Here is a 15812-nt window from a genome sequence, read left to right as displayed (position 1 = left end):
AGATAGGATAGTTTCACTACCAAACTCAAAATAAAGCTACTAATCTTCAATAAAGCATAATATTTAAAAAAATCTGTAGTATTCCTAATTGTAAACACAAGAAAAAATACCAGAGACATTCTCAGAATTACAGTTTTGGAAAAAATCTTATAAGTTAACTAGTTCAACCTGTAACCTATGGATCTAAATTACTCACAGGTGGACATTCAACTGCTGCTTGAATGGAATAGTGATGAGGAGCCACTACCTCATGGGGGCATCCTCTTCCTTTGCTGGATAGCTCAAATCCTTCCTTATGCTGAGCTGAAAACCTCTCTGCAATTTTTACCCTTTCATTTCAGTTCTGTTTACTCCTTCTTCTTTGTCATAAGCCTTCAAATATTTGTACACAGCTATCATGTCTCTTAGGCTTGTGTTTCTTTAACTGACTTTTAGACTGAACCTCTCCTCTCATAGCCCTGGGCAATCCCAGTTTGTTTATAATTCCTTAAAATATATATTATAAAATGACATAGAGTACAGCAGTACTTCTAAAGATCTGCTTGTTACTGCCTAACATTATTGTCCAAAATTATAGTGACCTTGTAACAGCTATGGTAAACTTCTACCTTTTTTGCTTTGTGTGTGTGTGTGTTTAACAAAGAAGAGTTATCAAAACAGGTATCTGCCTTCTTAGAAGTGTAAAACCGATTTAAAAAAGACTAAATACATGCCAGCAACCATAAAGGAACTGCCCACATTGAGAAAAACTTTTAGTCATTAGAAAGAGTAAAAATACCATCACAAATTGGCAGAAAATAATTATAACACATATACTCTATATTGGATCTGTATACACAATATATAAAAAATTTCCATCAATAAGAAATTTAAAAAAATAGAAAAACAGGCAACAAGAACAGACATTTCACAGAAGAGAGAATGCAAATGATGCATAAACATATAAAATGGTCAACTAATTAGTAATCAGGGCAATACAAGTTATCATAATTAGAAACATTTTAACGAATACATTTGTATTTTTATTATATTCAGTTGCCAGACAAATAGGGCTAAAGTTTTTCTATGCCTTTTTATTATTAAAACCTGATTTATTGCTTTTTAAAAAAAATTTTTAAGTTTTAGGATACATGTTTGTTACACAGACAGATGTGTGCCATGGTGGTTTGCTGCACCTATCAACCCATCACCTAGGTATTAAGCCCCGGATGCATTAGCTATTTATCCTGATGCTCTCCCCTCCCCACTCCAAGACTCTAGTGTGTGTTATTCCCCTCCCTGTGTCCACATGTTCTAATTGTTCAGTTTGCATTTATAAGTGAGAACATGCAGTGTTTGATTTTCTGTTCCTGTGTTAGTTTGCTGAGGATAATGCCTTCAAGCTTCATCCATGTCCTTGCAAAGGACATGATCTCGTTCCTTTTTATGGCTGCATAGTATTCCATGGTGTATATGTACCACATAATTAGAAACCATTTTATACTGTACGACTGAAAAACATTAAGAAGTTTATCAGACTTTTGGTGAAGATGTAGTAAAGGGAACTTTCATGTATTACTCTGGAAAACATTTTGGATTACTAGTAAAGTTGAAAATACACATACCATATGGTTCAGCAACATGTGCATCAGTAGATGTACAAAGCTGTTCTTGGAAGAATTATTCATAAAAGGAAGAAACTAGAAGCAACCCAAATGTCCAATGATAGGAGAATGAAAACATTGTTAGCACATTCATATAATTGAATGTGATTGCAGCAAAGAATATGAAGTACAGCCAACCCAATCAATCTAAAAAACAAAGTTGATTGGAAAAGGCAAATCCCAGAAGAATACAGATAAAATAATTCCATTTATAGAAGTTTCATAACTGGACAAAATAACATATTGTTTGCAATACATTCATATGTGGCAAAATTATAAAGAAAATCTTGGGATAATTAACATGAAATTCTTTTTTTTTTCTTTTTTTTTGAGACGGAGTCTCACTCTGTTGCCCAGGCTGGAGTCAATGGTGCAATCTTGGCTCACTGCAACCTCCACTTCCCAGGTTCAAGGTGATTCTCTCACCTCAGCCTTTGGAGTAGCTGGGACTACAGGTGCGTGCCAGCACATCTGGCTAACTTTTGCATTTTTAGTAGAGACGGGGTTTCACTATGTTGGCTAGGCTGGTCTCGAACTCCTGACCTTGTGATCCGCCTGCCTCGGCCTCCCAAAGTGCTGGGATTACAGATGTGAGCCACCACGCCGGGCTTAACATGAAATTCTTCATGGTGTTCACGTCTGTAACGGAGGAAGGGGATGCAATTGGAAAGCAGCATATGGGGCTCTGTAGGTATTGGTGATTTTTCTTTCCTTTTTTTTGAGATGGGAGTCTCGCTCTGTCCCCTAGGCTGGAGTGCAGTGGCAGGATCTCAGCTCACTACAAGCTCCGCCTCCAGGTTCACGCCATTCTCCTGCCTCAACCTCCCGAGTAGCTGGGACTAAAGGCGCCCGCTCCCACGCCCGGCTAATTTTTTGTATTTTTAATAGAGACAGGGTTTCACTGTGTTAGCCAGGATGGTCTCGATCTCCTGACCTCGTGATCTGCCTGCCTTGGCCCTCAAAGTGCTGGGATTACAGGCGTCAGCCACCGCGCCCGGCGATTTTTCTTTTCTTTCTTATTTTATTTCATTTTTTTTGGAGACTGAGTCTTGCTCTGTTGCCCAGGCTGGAGTGCAGTGGTATGTTCTTGGCTCACTGCAACCTCCGCCTTGGGACTGAAGCGATTCTCCTGTCTCAGCCTCCCGAGTAGCTGGGATTACAGGCGTCCACCACCACGCCCAGCTAATTTTTATATTTTTAGTAGAGACGGGGTTTCACCATGTTGGCCAGGCTGGTCTCAAACTCCTGGGCTCAAGTGATCCGCTTGCTTTGGCATCCCAAAGTGCTGGGATTACAGGCGTGAGCCACGGCACCTGGCTGCTATTGGTGATTTTCTATCTCTAAAAGTGAGCAGTGGGTACAGGGTTCTCTTATTATTAGTCTTAACTTGTTCTTATATGTCACATACATTCTTTTCTATGTCAGATATATTTCACAATTAAAACTTTAAAAAGTATGCCAGGCACCATGGCTCACAACTGTAACTCCAGCTACTTGGGAGGCTGAGGCAGGAGGAGCTCTCTGCCCAGGAATTCAAGATCAGCCTGGGCAATGCAGTGAGTCCCCACCTAAAAAAAAAAAAAAAAAAAAAGGCAACCCTCCCCCCTCCAAACCTTAAACAGTAAACTGAATGCAAATAAATGTATGACTTTATAGCTATCTCTGCTAAACTGAACTGAACTGGTTTTGATTTGCCAGTTCAGTTAGCCAGGATGATTCTGAAGCTTGCTTCCAGCCTCGATTTCATCAGTAACTTCCTTTGATACTTTGTGCCATCCACAAACTGTATAGATCAATGTGCTATTGTTTTCATGTATATTACTGAAAAATCTGTTGTTATTCAGAGTTTTAAAAAAACAAAGTAAGGCTGGGCACGGTGGCTCACGCCTATAATCCCAGTACTTGGGAGGCCTAGGGAGGCGGAGCACCTGAGCTCAAGAGTTTGAGACCAGCCTGGGCAACATGGTGAGACTTCATCTCTACCAAAAATACAAAAAATTAGCCAGGCGTGGTGGTGCGCACCTGTGGTCTCAGCTACTGAGGGGGCTGAGGTGGGAGGATCGCTTGAGCCTGGGAGGCAGAGGTTGCACCAAGATTGTGCCATCGCACTCCAGCCCGGGTGACAGAGTGAGACCCCTGTCTCAGAAAAAAAATAAAGAAACAAAGTAGCTCAATAGTGAAGAACACAGAATCATAATGCCTTAATTTTGAGTATGCCACTTACACTAGCTATGCAATTTATACAGTCAATTATCCTCTGTGACCCAGTTTCCTCATCTATAAAACGGGCGTAAGAATATTATTTACCTCACAGATTTATTGGAAGAGTTAACTTTGTTTCAATATTTAAAGTGCCTAAATAGTGATCGGAACATAATAAATGTTACCTAATTTTTGCCTAGGATATTTCCTCATCTATAAAATGTGACAGTTTGAAAGAAATTGTCACATTGGTCCTTTCTAGTAATCAAATTTTTGATTCTGTGAAGATATTCTTAGTAATTATTGGAAAAGAAAAAAGTATTCTTTTTGAAATCAGATTTAAATAATGTGTCAACATCATTTGGCTTAAAAAAAAAGGAAGTAGAATATATGTATAGAAAAGTGCACGAATTGAGAATAAACAGATTATATACCCAAACCCAGATTTCACAGCCACTTATGTCAAGAAACTGAATATTACTAGCACCAAAAATTCTCCCCTCATTACCTGTTTCCATATACCCACCTGCCAGTTTTACCTGTTCTTGACATAAATGGAGCAGAGTATGCATTTTTGTTGTGCAATATGGTTCTTTTGCACAATATTATGGTGTTAGGTATACCCACACTGCTGTTTTTCAGCAATAGCTCATTTATATTATAGTATTTCATTAAATGAATAATGGAATTTATACATTACACTATTGAAGAACATTTTGGGTTCTTTATATCTTCTGGATGTAAGCCCTTTGTCAGTAATATGCATTGCAAATATTCTCCCACTCTGTGATTTTCCTTTTCAATCTGATAATGGTTTTTTGGATGAAAATAGTCTCTATTTTTAATCTACAATTGATCAGTCTTCTCCTTAGTGGTTTGTTCTTTTAAAGTATTGTGTAAGAAATTGCTGTCCATCCTAAATTATAAATGTATTACCTATATTAGCTTCCAAAATAATTTTTTTTTACTTTCCACATTTAGACCTGCAGTTCACCTGGAATTAATATTTGTGTATGTGGTAACATAAGGATCATTTTTACTAATTCTATATATCCTATTGATGAATTATAAGATGAACTCTTTGTCCCTGCTATGCAGTGCCACCTTTGCCAAAAATCAAGTGTTTAAATATGTAGGTCTGTTTCTGGACTCTCTATTTAATTGGTCTAAATATCCTGTACAAATGCCATATTGTAATAATTACTTTAGTTTTAATAATATCTAGTAGTTTTACAACTTTGTCCTTCAAGATTATTGTAGTTGTTCTTGGCCTTTGCATTTCCATATAAATATTAGACTCAGTTTCTCAATTTTCACAAAAATCCTATTGGAACTTTGATTGAGATTATACTACATTTATGGATTAGTTTGTGGAGAATTTCCTTCTTTTTAATACAGACTTTTCCAATCCATGAACATGGCATATCTTCCCCCTGCTCCACCATTTCATAGGTCTTCTTTAATTTTTTTCCATACCCCTACCCCTGCCTCTTTAAGTTCTCTCAACAGCGTTATAGTCTTCTGTGTAGAAGTCAAGCAAATCCTCTATTATACTTATTCCCATGAATTTACATTTCTAAATGTTATTTAAAAAGTATCATTGTTGGCTGGATGTGGTGGCTCATGCCTGTATTCCTAGCACTTTGGGAGACTGAGGCAGGCAGATCGCTTGAGCTCGGGAGTTCAAGACCAGCCTGGGAAACAAGGTGAAACCCCTGTCTCTGCAAAAAATATAAAAATTAGTCAGCCATGGTGGCATACACGTGTAGTCCCAGCTGCTTGTGGGGCTGAGGTGGGAGGATTGCTTGAGCACGGGAGGTTGATGCTGCAATGAGCCATGATAAAGCCACTGCACTCCAGCCTGGGTGACAGGGTGAGACCCTGTCTTTAAAATAAAATAAAATAAAATAAAATAAATAAAATAAAATAAATAAATAAAATAAAATAAAATAATAAAATAAATAAAATAAAATAAAAAAATAAAATAAAATAAATAAAATAAAATAAAACAAAACAAAATAAGTCAAATAATTAACATTAAAAAATCAGTGTTAAATTTTCCAGGTCTCCCCTTCTAAAATCCTAAAACATGTCCACTAAACTTATCAATTATTCAAATTTATTTTCAATTCGCCATTCACACCCGATTACATATTCAGGAATCGTATCCTATTTCTAGGGTAAAATATATTGATATTCATTAGTAACAGACAACGCTAAGTTCTTTCTCTGTCAGTGTCATTTTCCTACAAAACTTCTCTCAATTGACATCTTTTCCCTTAAGGTTTGTTTTTACCTTTATCTAAGCCCCTATCTAAGATTGTTATTCTTTAACAATCTCTGTTCCTTTTTAGATGAGAAAGCCCATAACTTATACTATGAGGAACTGATTTGCTCCTCTAGATATGGGCTCATATAGTTTAAGTGTTTCCGGGCATATTATTTCATTCAGGCTTTATAACTTTGAGCAATCCTTTTATTTATCATTGGTCAACAATTTTTTCCCAATCTCTCCCTCTCTTCACAAAGCTCACTCTTCCAATCCTGCTCATTTATTCTATCTAATCCCCTAATATTTTATTGACAAAATAGGGGCCATCTGAATGCCTTCATGTTTTCCTTCATCCACCTCCAAGCATCTCTTATTTCACTTAACTTACATATTTAAGTTTTATCTCAAAGGAAACAAGCATGAAGATATATAGAGTTGAGATAAACGGTGGGGCAGGATCTCATGGCAACAGAATTTTAGATCAAGAATATCAAAAGAGGAGTTACTTTTAAAACTGAATCCATAAATGGTTTCTTCTATGTCATTCATATTTTAAACTTTTTCTTCCTACTAGATCATTGCTCTAAATCTAATCTCCCGCTAAAAAAGTCTCATAGTTCTGCCTATTCAAGTTAATGTCATAGATCTTACACTTCATGGCTAAACTACTTGAAAAGAATGGCTTATACTCATTGACACTGCATCCTCCTTGGTGTGTATTAAATTATTTTATTTAAAAATATTTTTAGCATAGTAAAGAACATATACTGTACAAATATAATTGAAAATCTCTGTGTATCAAAGTTGCTGCATACTATATAAAATAAATGGTGCTATCTGGAGTTGTGCAACTATTTGTGGCAGCCCTGTATGTAGCCCTCCTGGAGCCTATTCACCTTCTTCTCTCCCCAGAGGTAGTCACTATTTTGAGTTTGATGTTTGTCATTACCATTTCTGCTATACTTTCGTTACCCACGGATGTATCCATTAGCCATAATATTGTTTTACATATTTTAAATTTTTATATAAGTTTATTAATGTAGTCTAACTACAACTTTTCCTCCCATTTTGGATATTTATTCCCATTGATACAGGTTTGAGAAAAATGAGCAGTGAAAGTATCTGATGAGGAAAGAGAAGTAGGGAAATCAGATGTTTGGGGAGGATGTTTGAAATAATTATTTCAAAGCAAGGACAGTAAATTTACGAGATAAACAGTAGGAATACTCACTAATGTTGATCATCAGAAAATGTTTCATAAATCTACAGTATAGCCAATATGCCTGGCACATTGGTATGAATTTTCTCTGCTACTTAGAAGGAGGCAGAGAAAAAGCAAATAATTTTTCCCCCTAGGCGGGGGAGGGCTGTTTGATTCTTGTGACAAAAAAGACCAAGAGGCAAAGAGTTTAGGATATTGGTAAAAGAACTATTGAAATCATGAACCTGGCCAGGCACGGTGGCTCATGCCTATAATCCTAGCACTTTGGGAGACCGAGTGGAAGACGGCTTGAGCCCAGGAGTTCATGACCAGCCTGGGTAACACAGGGAGACCCTGTCTCTATATAAAAAATTTAGTTGGGCATGGTGGTGTGTGCCTGTAGTGCCTGAAAGGTTGAGGTGGGAGCATTGCTTGAGCCCAGGAGTCCCAGGCTGCACTGAGCCATGATCATGCCACTGCGCCCTAGCCTGGGCAACAAAGTGAGACCCCATCTCAAAAAAAAAAAAAAAAAAAAAAAAAGAGATGATGAATTGGAATGAGAAAGTAGAGAAAATACTGGACTAAAGAAGCCCAGTAGGGTAGAAGAATGGTAGGAGTAAGAGTAGGGAAAAAAGAGGACAATGTGCTTAAGTAGAAGAGTGAGTGAGTTTGCTTACTACCTGGGTAACATGATCCATACCCCAAACCTCAGCATCATGCAATATCCCCATGTAACAAACATCCACATGTACCCTCTGTATCTAAAATAAAAGCTGAAATAAAAAAAAAGAAATAGAGGAGTTATGAATGTTGACGAGGTCCAGAATATAACAAAGGGAAAGGGTATTTGAGGCAGAATTGTAGAGAAAGTTATTAGAGATGAAAAAGGAGTGAGAGAGATCAGGATGTTTGCTCATCCATATAAAAGCTGAACTATCCAATATGATGGCAAAGACTTTATATGGAAATGAAGACTGTGAAGCAAATATCAAAGTCATCTTTTAGGGGGGAAATAACTGGAGACATCAGGAGGTGGTATAGTTGAATGGCTTGGATCTAATTGGAAGAGTTTTTCCTAGAGAGTTATGCTAGAGTGTTCTGGAAATGCTAATTGAGAACAAGATGCTCTCCACAATTGTCAACTCTGGATGCATAAGGGTATAAAAATAAAATGAACTGGCAAATAAGAGAGTAGGAAAAAAAATCCCACAAATGCTCACTGAACTACAATCCAGTATTAACAAAGAGTTCACTTGAAACATTTTATATTTAAAGAGTTTTGGAAAAAAAGCTTAAATGACTGAACATACAAAATATTCAGTATTGTTAGTACTGTTATATTTTCTAAGTATAATTGCTGTATTAATAGGTATAGATATATACAACAGTGTGAATATTTAAGAACATTTAAGAATGTTAAAATTCATTGCATTTTCCAATGTCCCTTATACGAAGGTCCCAGAGAGAACTACCTCCTTTGATTAAATGTCAGGAAAATATTGGTTTCTCCAGATAAAATGTATCCCATTATCAGAGAATCAGATAATTTTAATATGCTACCCTTTCGTACATAAGCTATTGGGAAACTATAAGTTTCCTAATTAGCAGAGTGTGATATATGATATTTGCTTTATAACTATATTTACTATATGGTTTTAGTAGAAAAAGCACAGGACTTGTAACCATAGAGATCTGGATCAAAATACCAGTTCTGCTACTTGCTAGCTCTTGACCTTGGATAATTCTGCTTACTTCTTTGCAAAACAGTGTCTTAAAAAATATTTATTTCTCAGTATTATTACAAGGTTTAAGTGAGACAGTAAATATAAAACACTTAGTTTATACTTTACACTAGTGTACTGTGACTGGTACAAGGTAGAAACTCAAAAAGGGTAACCATCATTATTTTAGAATATTTAATCTGTAAGATACCTTCATTTTTTTGAAGTGTTGTGAAAACTAAAGTTACATTCTGAAATGACTGGATAAAAAAATCATAATTTTAGTGAGAGAAACAATTTTTTAAAATCTAGATTTTCGTAGACAAGTAATGAAGATTTTTAGATTATAGTGTCTGCATTTCGCTTCCCTTTGGCTAATGTGGCTTCTATCCATTCAATTCAAGGAGAGTCTGGGTGATTACTAAGTGCCAGGCACTGTTAGGATCTGGGGATACTGTGATGAATTACAAAAATGTCCCTTGGCCTTAAAAACTCATGGTTTAATTGAAGATGACTTTGAATATTAAATTTTAAACTCTCATTATATATCAATATTTATTCATACCTTTGGAAAAACAAGAGTTGTTTTTCTGATTGCCTCCAGACTCCAGTCCTAACTATTTCTCAATAGGCAACTGTTTCCTATTGGCAGGAAAATGTATTGCTTTCTAGTTTATTCCTTCATAGAAGGAAAGAAGTTTTATGAGAGTCAACCAGCTAGTAAGGGCAATGGCATTCTACAGAGAATTAATTTTCAAAAATATTTCAAGGCAATGATATTATTTTTTTGCTCTCACAAAAACCAATAGTCATAGCAGATAAAAGCAGAGCTGCCACACTTTGGGAAAGAGAATGGGAGAATTAGGTATATCTAATTAATATTAGTTTATAGCAACTCAATTTAACAAACGTTTTAAAGAAAAATAAATATAACTACATGTATTCACTTGTTTATAATAATTTAAACAGTATTTTTCACTGTGCTTACTTTGATGGAAAATTTGACTACAATAGTAATGACAGAATAATATGGGACAAGAACCAGATCCTATTCCTTGTCCTTCCTCTTAAACTAACAGGAAAAGTCATGGAAAAAAATGGAGGCTGGCAAAAGTTTCTAATTTCAGTTGAGCACTGGTTGGGTCACTCTCTTAAAAGTTTCAGCTACTAACGTCACAATTTTTTTTTTTTTTGAGATAGAGTCTGGCTCTGTCGCCCAGGCTGGAGTGCAGTGGTGCACCATCTTGGCTCACTGCAACCTCCTCCTCCTGGGCTCTGGGTTCAAGCGATTCTCCTGCCTCCTCCCAGGCAGCAGGGATTACAGGCACGTGCCATCATGCCCGGCTAATTTTTGTATTTTTGTAGAGACAGGGTTTCGCCACGTTGGCCAGGCTGGTGTCGAACTTCCAACCTCAAGTAAATCCGCGCGCCTTGGCCTCCCAAAGTGCTGGGATTACAGCCATGAGCCACTGTGCCTGGCCAAAAATCACAATATTACAGGAGGTAAGTTACTTCTTTCTTTTCTTTTTTTTTTCAGACAGAGTCTTGTTCTGTCATCAGGCTGGAGTGCAGTGACGTGATCTTGGCTCACTGCAACCTCTGCCTCCCAGGTTCAAGCAATTTTTCTTCCTTAGCCTCCTGAGTAGCTGGGACTATAGGCACGCGCCACCATGCCGGGCTAACTTTTCCATTAGTAGAGATGGGATTTCGCTATGTTGGCCAGGCTGGTCTTGAACTCCTGGCCTCAAGTGATCCGCCCGCCTGGGCCTCCCAAAGTGCTGGGACTATAGGTGTAAACCACTGTGCTCGGCCTGGAGGTAAGTTATTTCTATAAAGCTATTGTTTAATATTAATATTTATGTAGTATGTATGGCCATACATAAATAGGAACAGTTTCACATGACTTTAACAAAGGTGTACATTTTATCTATAAAAAGCTACAAATTTATTCTTACCCGTAGCCCTCTTATTTTGATGCAGGACATTAGGCCCTCTTTTCCACAAGGGAACTGATTCTTCTTCAGCAGTTCTTAGAGTCACAGATGGATAACTTTCTTCATAAACAGGACTTCTTTGGGTGCAATATAATGTCCCATCTTGCTGGGCAACTGCTTGAGTGCCATTTGAATGATTTATTTTTGCGAAAGTATGGCACTCTGAAGAACAGTATGATGGCAGTGATGGTATCACAGTGACTAGGTCAGAACAAGCATTTGAGAGTGGAGAACTACTTTCCTGATTCCACTGATTCAAACTGTGTTCTGTTGGAAGCACATGTTTTGAATTAAAAGAGTTATGTGTAATAATGTTTTGAAGATTTTCAGGAGTTACTGATTGACACTGAGACACTTGTATATTTTTACCACTTCTAATATTTGATGTAGATTGAGGAGGAGGACGAGGTATAATTAATTTTCCCTGAGCTTGTGTAAATATGTTGACTTTGCTTGCAGATTGTGGTTGAATGACAGTGCCTTTTCTGTCTGTACATATAAAGCCTGATTGGACTTTTGCAGATCCTGGTTTTCTAATTATTTTTGCTCTACCTCTTTGTGGCTTACCTTGCTTAGTTTTAGAATCATCATGTACAGGGATTTTACTTTCTTCATTTTTTGAGGCTGGCCAGGCATGTTTAGCAAAGTTATAACCTGAAGGTATAAAACAGTTCAAAGGCATATGGTCTGCTCCAGATCCTCCTAAAGTCGTAACATTTTCAGGGATTGAATCCTCCCTGGACTTCTTTCTATCAGCAGAATTTACAGCACAAGTAGAAACACTAATTATGTTGCTTCCAGCACCACTTTGAATGTGGAATTGTTGAGAATGCTGTTGAGTTGTTCCTGTTTTATTCTTCAGTGAATGACTGTCTTCAGCATTGTTTTCTATATTGCTAGTTTCATCAAACCACCTCAGTTTTTTAATAGTCTTTGGAATTTCTACACCTTTTTCCCTTTCCTTTGTTAATTCAATACTATCTCTGATAGCCGCTGCTTTTTGATTTCCAAACTTAAAGCTCTGATTTATAATTAATGCTTTAAGATAACCATGTTCATATTTAGATTCTTTCTTTAAAATACTTTTAAGAAATCTCACACCATTTCTCTCATGGATGTTGTATTTCATTTTCTTATGCTGGCCAACAAAGTCATAATTAGAAGTTACATTAGACAAGGATGATGTTTCAGCTAATTTTTGTTTTTCATCTTTTGAATCAGGATTGTGAGGTATATAGGCATTTTGAAAACTGTCTGAAAATAAAGGCAACTCTCCCTTATTGCAATTAAAATATTTTATCTCTTCTTCTTTACCATCTTTCAATTCATCTAACTTATCAGAACACTGCACTGCATCAATTTCTTTTATGTGTATACTGTTCTTTGCTGAAGGTCTAGCTGACTGTATATTAGATGGCAAAACTAAAGGCGTTGCCACTGGTACACATGAAGTAGGAATTGAAGTAGTTCCATTTTCTCGATTTAATTCAGAATATTTCTCTTGGTCTGGAAATGTAGCCACTTCCCGAGTTAGAGAATCTGAAGTGCTTTGGGATTTGCTAAATTTAAATGTTGGGCTCTCAGTAACTAACGGTTTCTCTCTTTTGAATGCTCCAGAAGTGGAGTCGGTTCTCCTCATAGTGCTAGTTTCAGAGGTCTTTTCACATTTTTTATCTAGCACAATTATGGGTGGGCTAGATACAAAGGGTACTGAATTATTAGCAGTATTTGTGGCTCTTTTCACTGTTCCATTCAAAGGAGATGGATTTTGTTCTTTACTATTAAAACATTCCCATGAAGGCAGAACATTAGATTTACTTAAAATATCTGAGAAAGGTGTGACATTCTGAGTATTTGAAGCATCTAAATTCGTAAGCCAATTATTTATATGTTGAGTTTTAGAGAATGCCAGTTTATCTTCATCAAAGCAGCTGAGATTAGTTGATTGCATATTTGCTGGTTTGAGGGAAATGGTATTCCGCTGGATGGATGTGGAATGCTCCTTATTAAGTGTTAAATATATTTCTTCATGCTCTGTAGCCTCAAGACTGTCTATACTTGAGAGGGTTTCAGAATTGGTTATCTGATTAACTTCATCACAAAATTTCTGGAAAAAAAAAGAACATTGTTTATAGCTTATAAACTTTTAAATGCCAAGATTAATGATTCAACATACCATTGTTACTGAGCCCAATTCTCCCTGCATATAGAGTAGTATGACTAATGACTATAAACATCATAGGTATATAAATAATTCTTATCCCTGCAGCAATCCTCAAGGTAAAAAACTGGGAGGTAACAAAGACTTCTAGTACAGTATGCTTGCTTTGATTTCAACTTCTAAAGTAATACCTGCTTATTCTAGCCACAGTTAGAACTTAAAAAAATTTTTGCTATTGCTATTCCATTTACAGTATGAAGTTTCTTGAAGGCTTAGTAACGGCAAGTGAGATTCTGAAAAATAATTATTTACAAATTGTATTTTTTCCTAAAACATTCACTGGACTTGGATGAGGCTCCTAAAAGCTCTGTGATCCTAATGTGAGTTTCCTGTTAGTAGGGGCTACATCTTTTTATAAAACTTAACTTTGTGGACTGTAGTAAGGTTGTTAACTCTGGCTACATGTTAAAATCACATAAAGAACTGTGTAAAATATCTATACCTGGGTCCTGCTGATTTAATACTTGGATGGGGTCCATATACTGGTATTATTTAAATTCCCCAGGTAATTTTCATATGGGCTTAGGCTCAAAAACTATTGACTTTAATGACTCCTTTTGGAGGTTTAGCATAGTAGTAATTTCCATAAATTCCATAGACATTTACATCACTATTTCACTGAAATTTACATGAAATTTATCAGTCTTTAATAAAATTTCAAAATTACTTCAATGTACGGTAAATGTTTAAAAATATTTCTATTCTCTCACACATACCTAGCATGCATTAATCTATATCACATATATAGAAATAAATTTTAAGAAGACATTAAATTGTATATCTAGTCAAAATGCTGAATGGAAAGAAAATTGATATCCCTTAAGATTTATCATACATTTTAGATTTATCTAAAATATGCAAATTTTAAAAATTTACATACTATGGTATTAGACAAAAGTACATTCTTTTTCTATCCCAGTAAGTAAACTAAGAAATAAAGTAAATAAATTACAGAATAAAAATATTTTAATTTATATAGTTAGTTCTTACTGATTTAGTATTGTGGAATAAGTTTTAAAAATTATTCATGAGAGTTTTATATTTTTAGCATTTAGTCCCTATTTATCACATCCTTTGACATACTTCTTAAAGTGACAGTCACTCAACCCAAACAGGGAACAAAACAAAGCATAGCTACTTCAATGCCTGTTCTTGGAACTAAGTTGTTTTAACTGATAATGATGATGAAATCAGGCCTGGAAGGCATCCTTTGAGGTTACATCTAGTGAGACACAGAAATTTGCGTTAGAAGATCCTTCTAGATATAAGTATGACATCCATGGCTCTAAGATTTCCATTTGCATAGGTCTGTAATTGCTTCATCTCCCAAATCACCTCAAAAGAAGTTTGGCAACTTCTGATATCATAAACAAGGCTTTTTTTTTTTTCAGAATTTTTTCCACCACTAAATAATGAAACATGATCAATTTCAAGTTTTGCTTATAAGTTACATTAGCGGTCTATCTTATCTTTATTGCCCTGCATGTAACATATCTTTTTTCCCTCTGGCTTTAATCTGATTTTTATGTGCCTTTCTGTGGTATGTGTGTGTGCATACACTTATCCTTCTTGGAGTCTGTTGGGCTTCTTGAGTCTGTGGATTTATAATTTTCATCAAATTTGAAACATTTCCAGTGATGGTTTCTTTAAACATTTCCGTTCCTACTTTGTGAAATTTTATTTAAATTTTATTTTTAATTAAATGTGTTGATGGCTTTATATGGTCTCACAGGTCACTAACTGTTCATTTTTTTCCAGCCTTTTTCTCCCAAAGCTTCAGCTTGGATAATTTCTATTGCTATGTTTTCAAGTCCACTAATCTTTTCTTCTCCAATGACTGCAATGTTAAGCCCATCCAGTCAATTTTTCATTTCTGATAGTATGTTTTTCAGAACTAGAAGGTCTGTTTATTTCTTTTTTAAATTGTCTTTCTTATGTACATTTTTACTTTAATTCCTTGAAAATATTTGTAAAAATATGTTAAAATTCCTTGTTGGTTAATTCCATCATCTCTGTTATTTCTGTCTGATTATATTGACTACTCTTCTCCTGGTTATGGGTCATATTTCCCTGATTCTTCATATGTCTAGTAAGTTTTGATTGAATGCTGACATTGTGAGCATTATGTTATTGAATATTTAGATTTCATAGTCTTCTTTAAGAATGTGTTGGCCAGGCATAGTGGCTCACGCCTGTAATCCCAGCACTTTGGGAGGCTGAGGCGGGCGGATCATGGGGTCAAGAGATGGAGACCATCTGGCCAACATGGTGAAACCTCGTGTCTACTAAAAGTACAAAAATTAGCTGGGCATGGTGGCGGGCACCTGTAGTCCCAGCTACTCGCTGAGGCAGGAGAACTGCTTGAACCTGGGAGGCGGAGGTTGCAGTGAGCCGAGATTGCACCACTGTACTCCAGCCTGGTGACAGAGTGAGACTCCATCTCAAGAAAAAGAAAGAAAAAAAAAAAAGGAAAAAAGAAAAAAGTGTTAAGTTTTTTTGTTTAATAGGTAGCTTGGGTTACTAGTGGATCTTTTTAAGGCTTATTCAGGCAACATAAC

At 36.1% G+C, this 15812-nt stretch overlaps 1 protein-coding gene across 4 annotated transcripts in view; it reads right to left on the bottom strand.

Moving 5' to 3' along the window:
• The window catches only part of CEP126 (centrosomal protein 126), an 89133-nt gene that overhangs the window by 27477 nt on the left and 45844 nt on the right, over positions 1–15812 (bottom strand). For 3 of the 4 annotated variants that reach the window (XM_024255892.3, XM_054524971.2, XM_054524972.2), the window contains one exon: positions 10995–13140. In XM_024255892.3, coding sequence (XP_024111660.2) covers positions 10995–13140 — 2146 coding nt within the window. The remainder of the gene's footprint in view (positions 1–10994; positions 13141–15812) is intronic. The other variant, XM_054524973.2, reaches the window with a different exon arrangement.

Source organism: Pongo abelii, chromosome 9, assembly GCF_028885655.2.
Source record: "Pongo abelii isolate AG06213 chromosome 9, NHGRI_mPonAbe1-v2.0_pri, whole genome shotgun sequence".
NCBI lineage: Eukaryota > Metazoa > Chordata > Mammalia > Primates > Hominidae > Pongo > Pongo abelii.
This window is presented reverse-complemented; position numbering and strand designations above follow the sequence as displayed.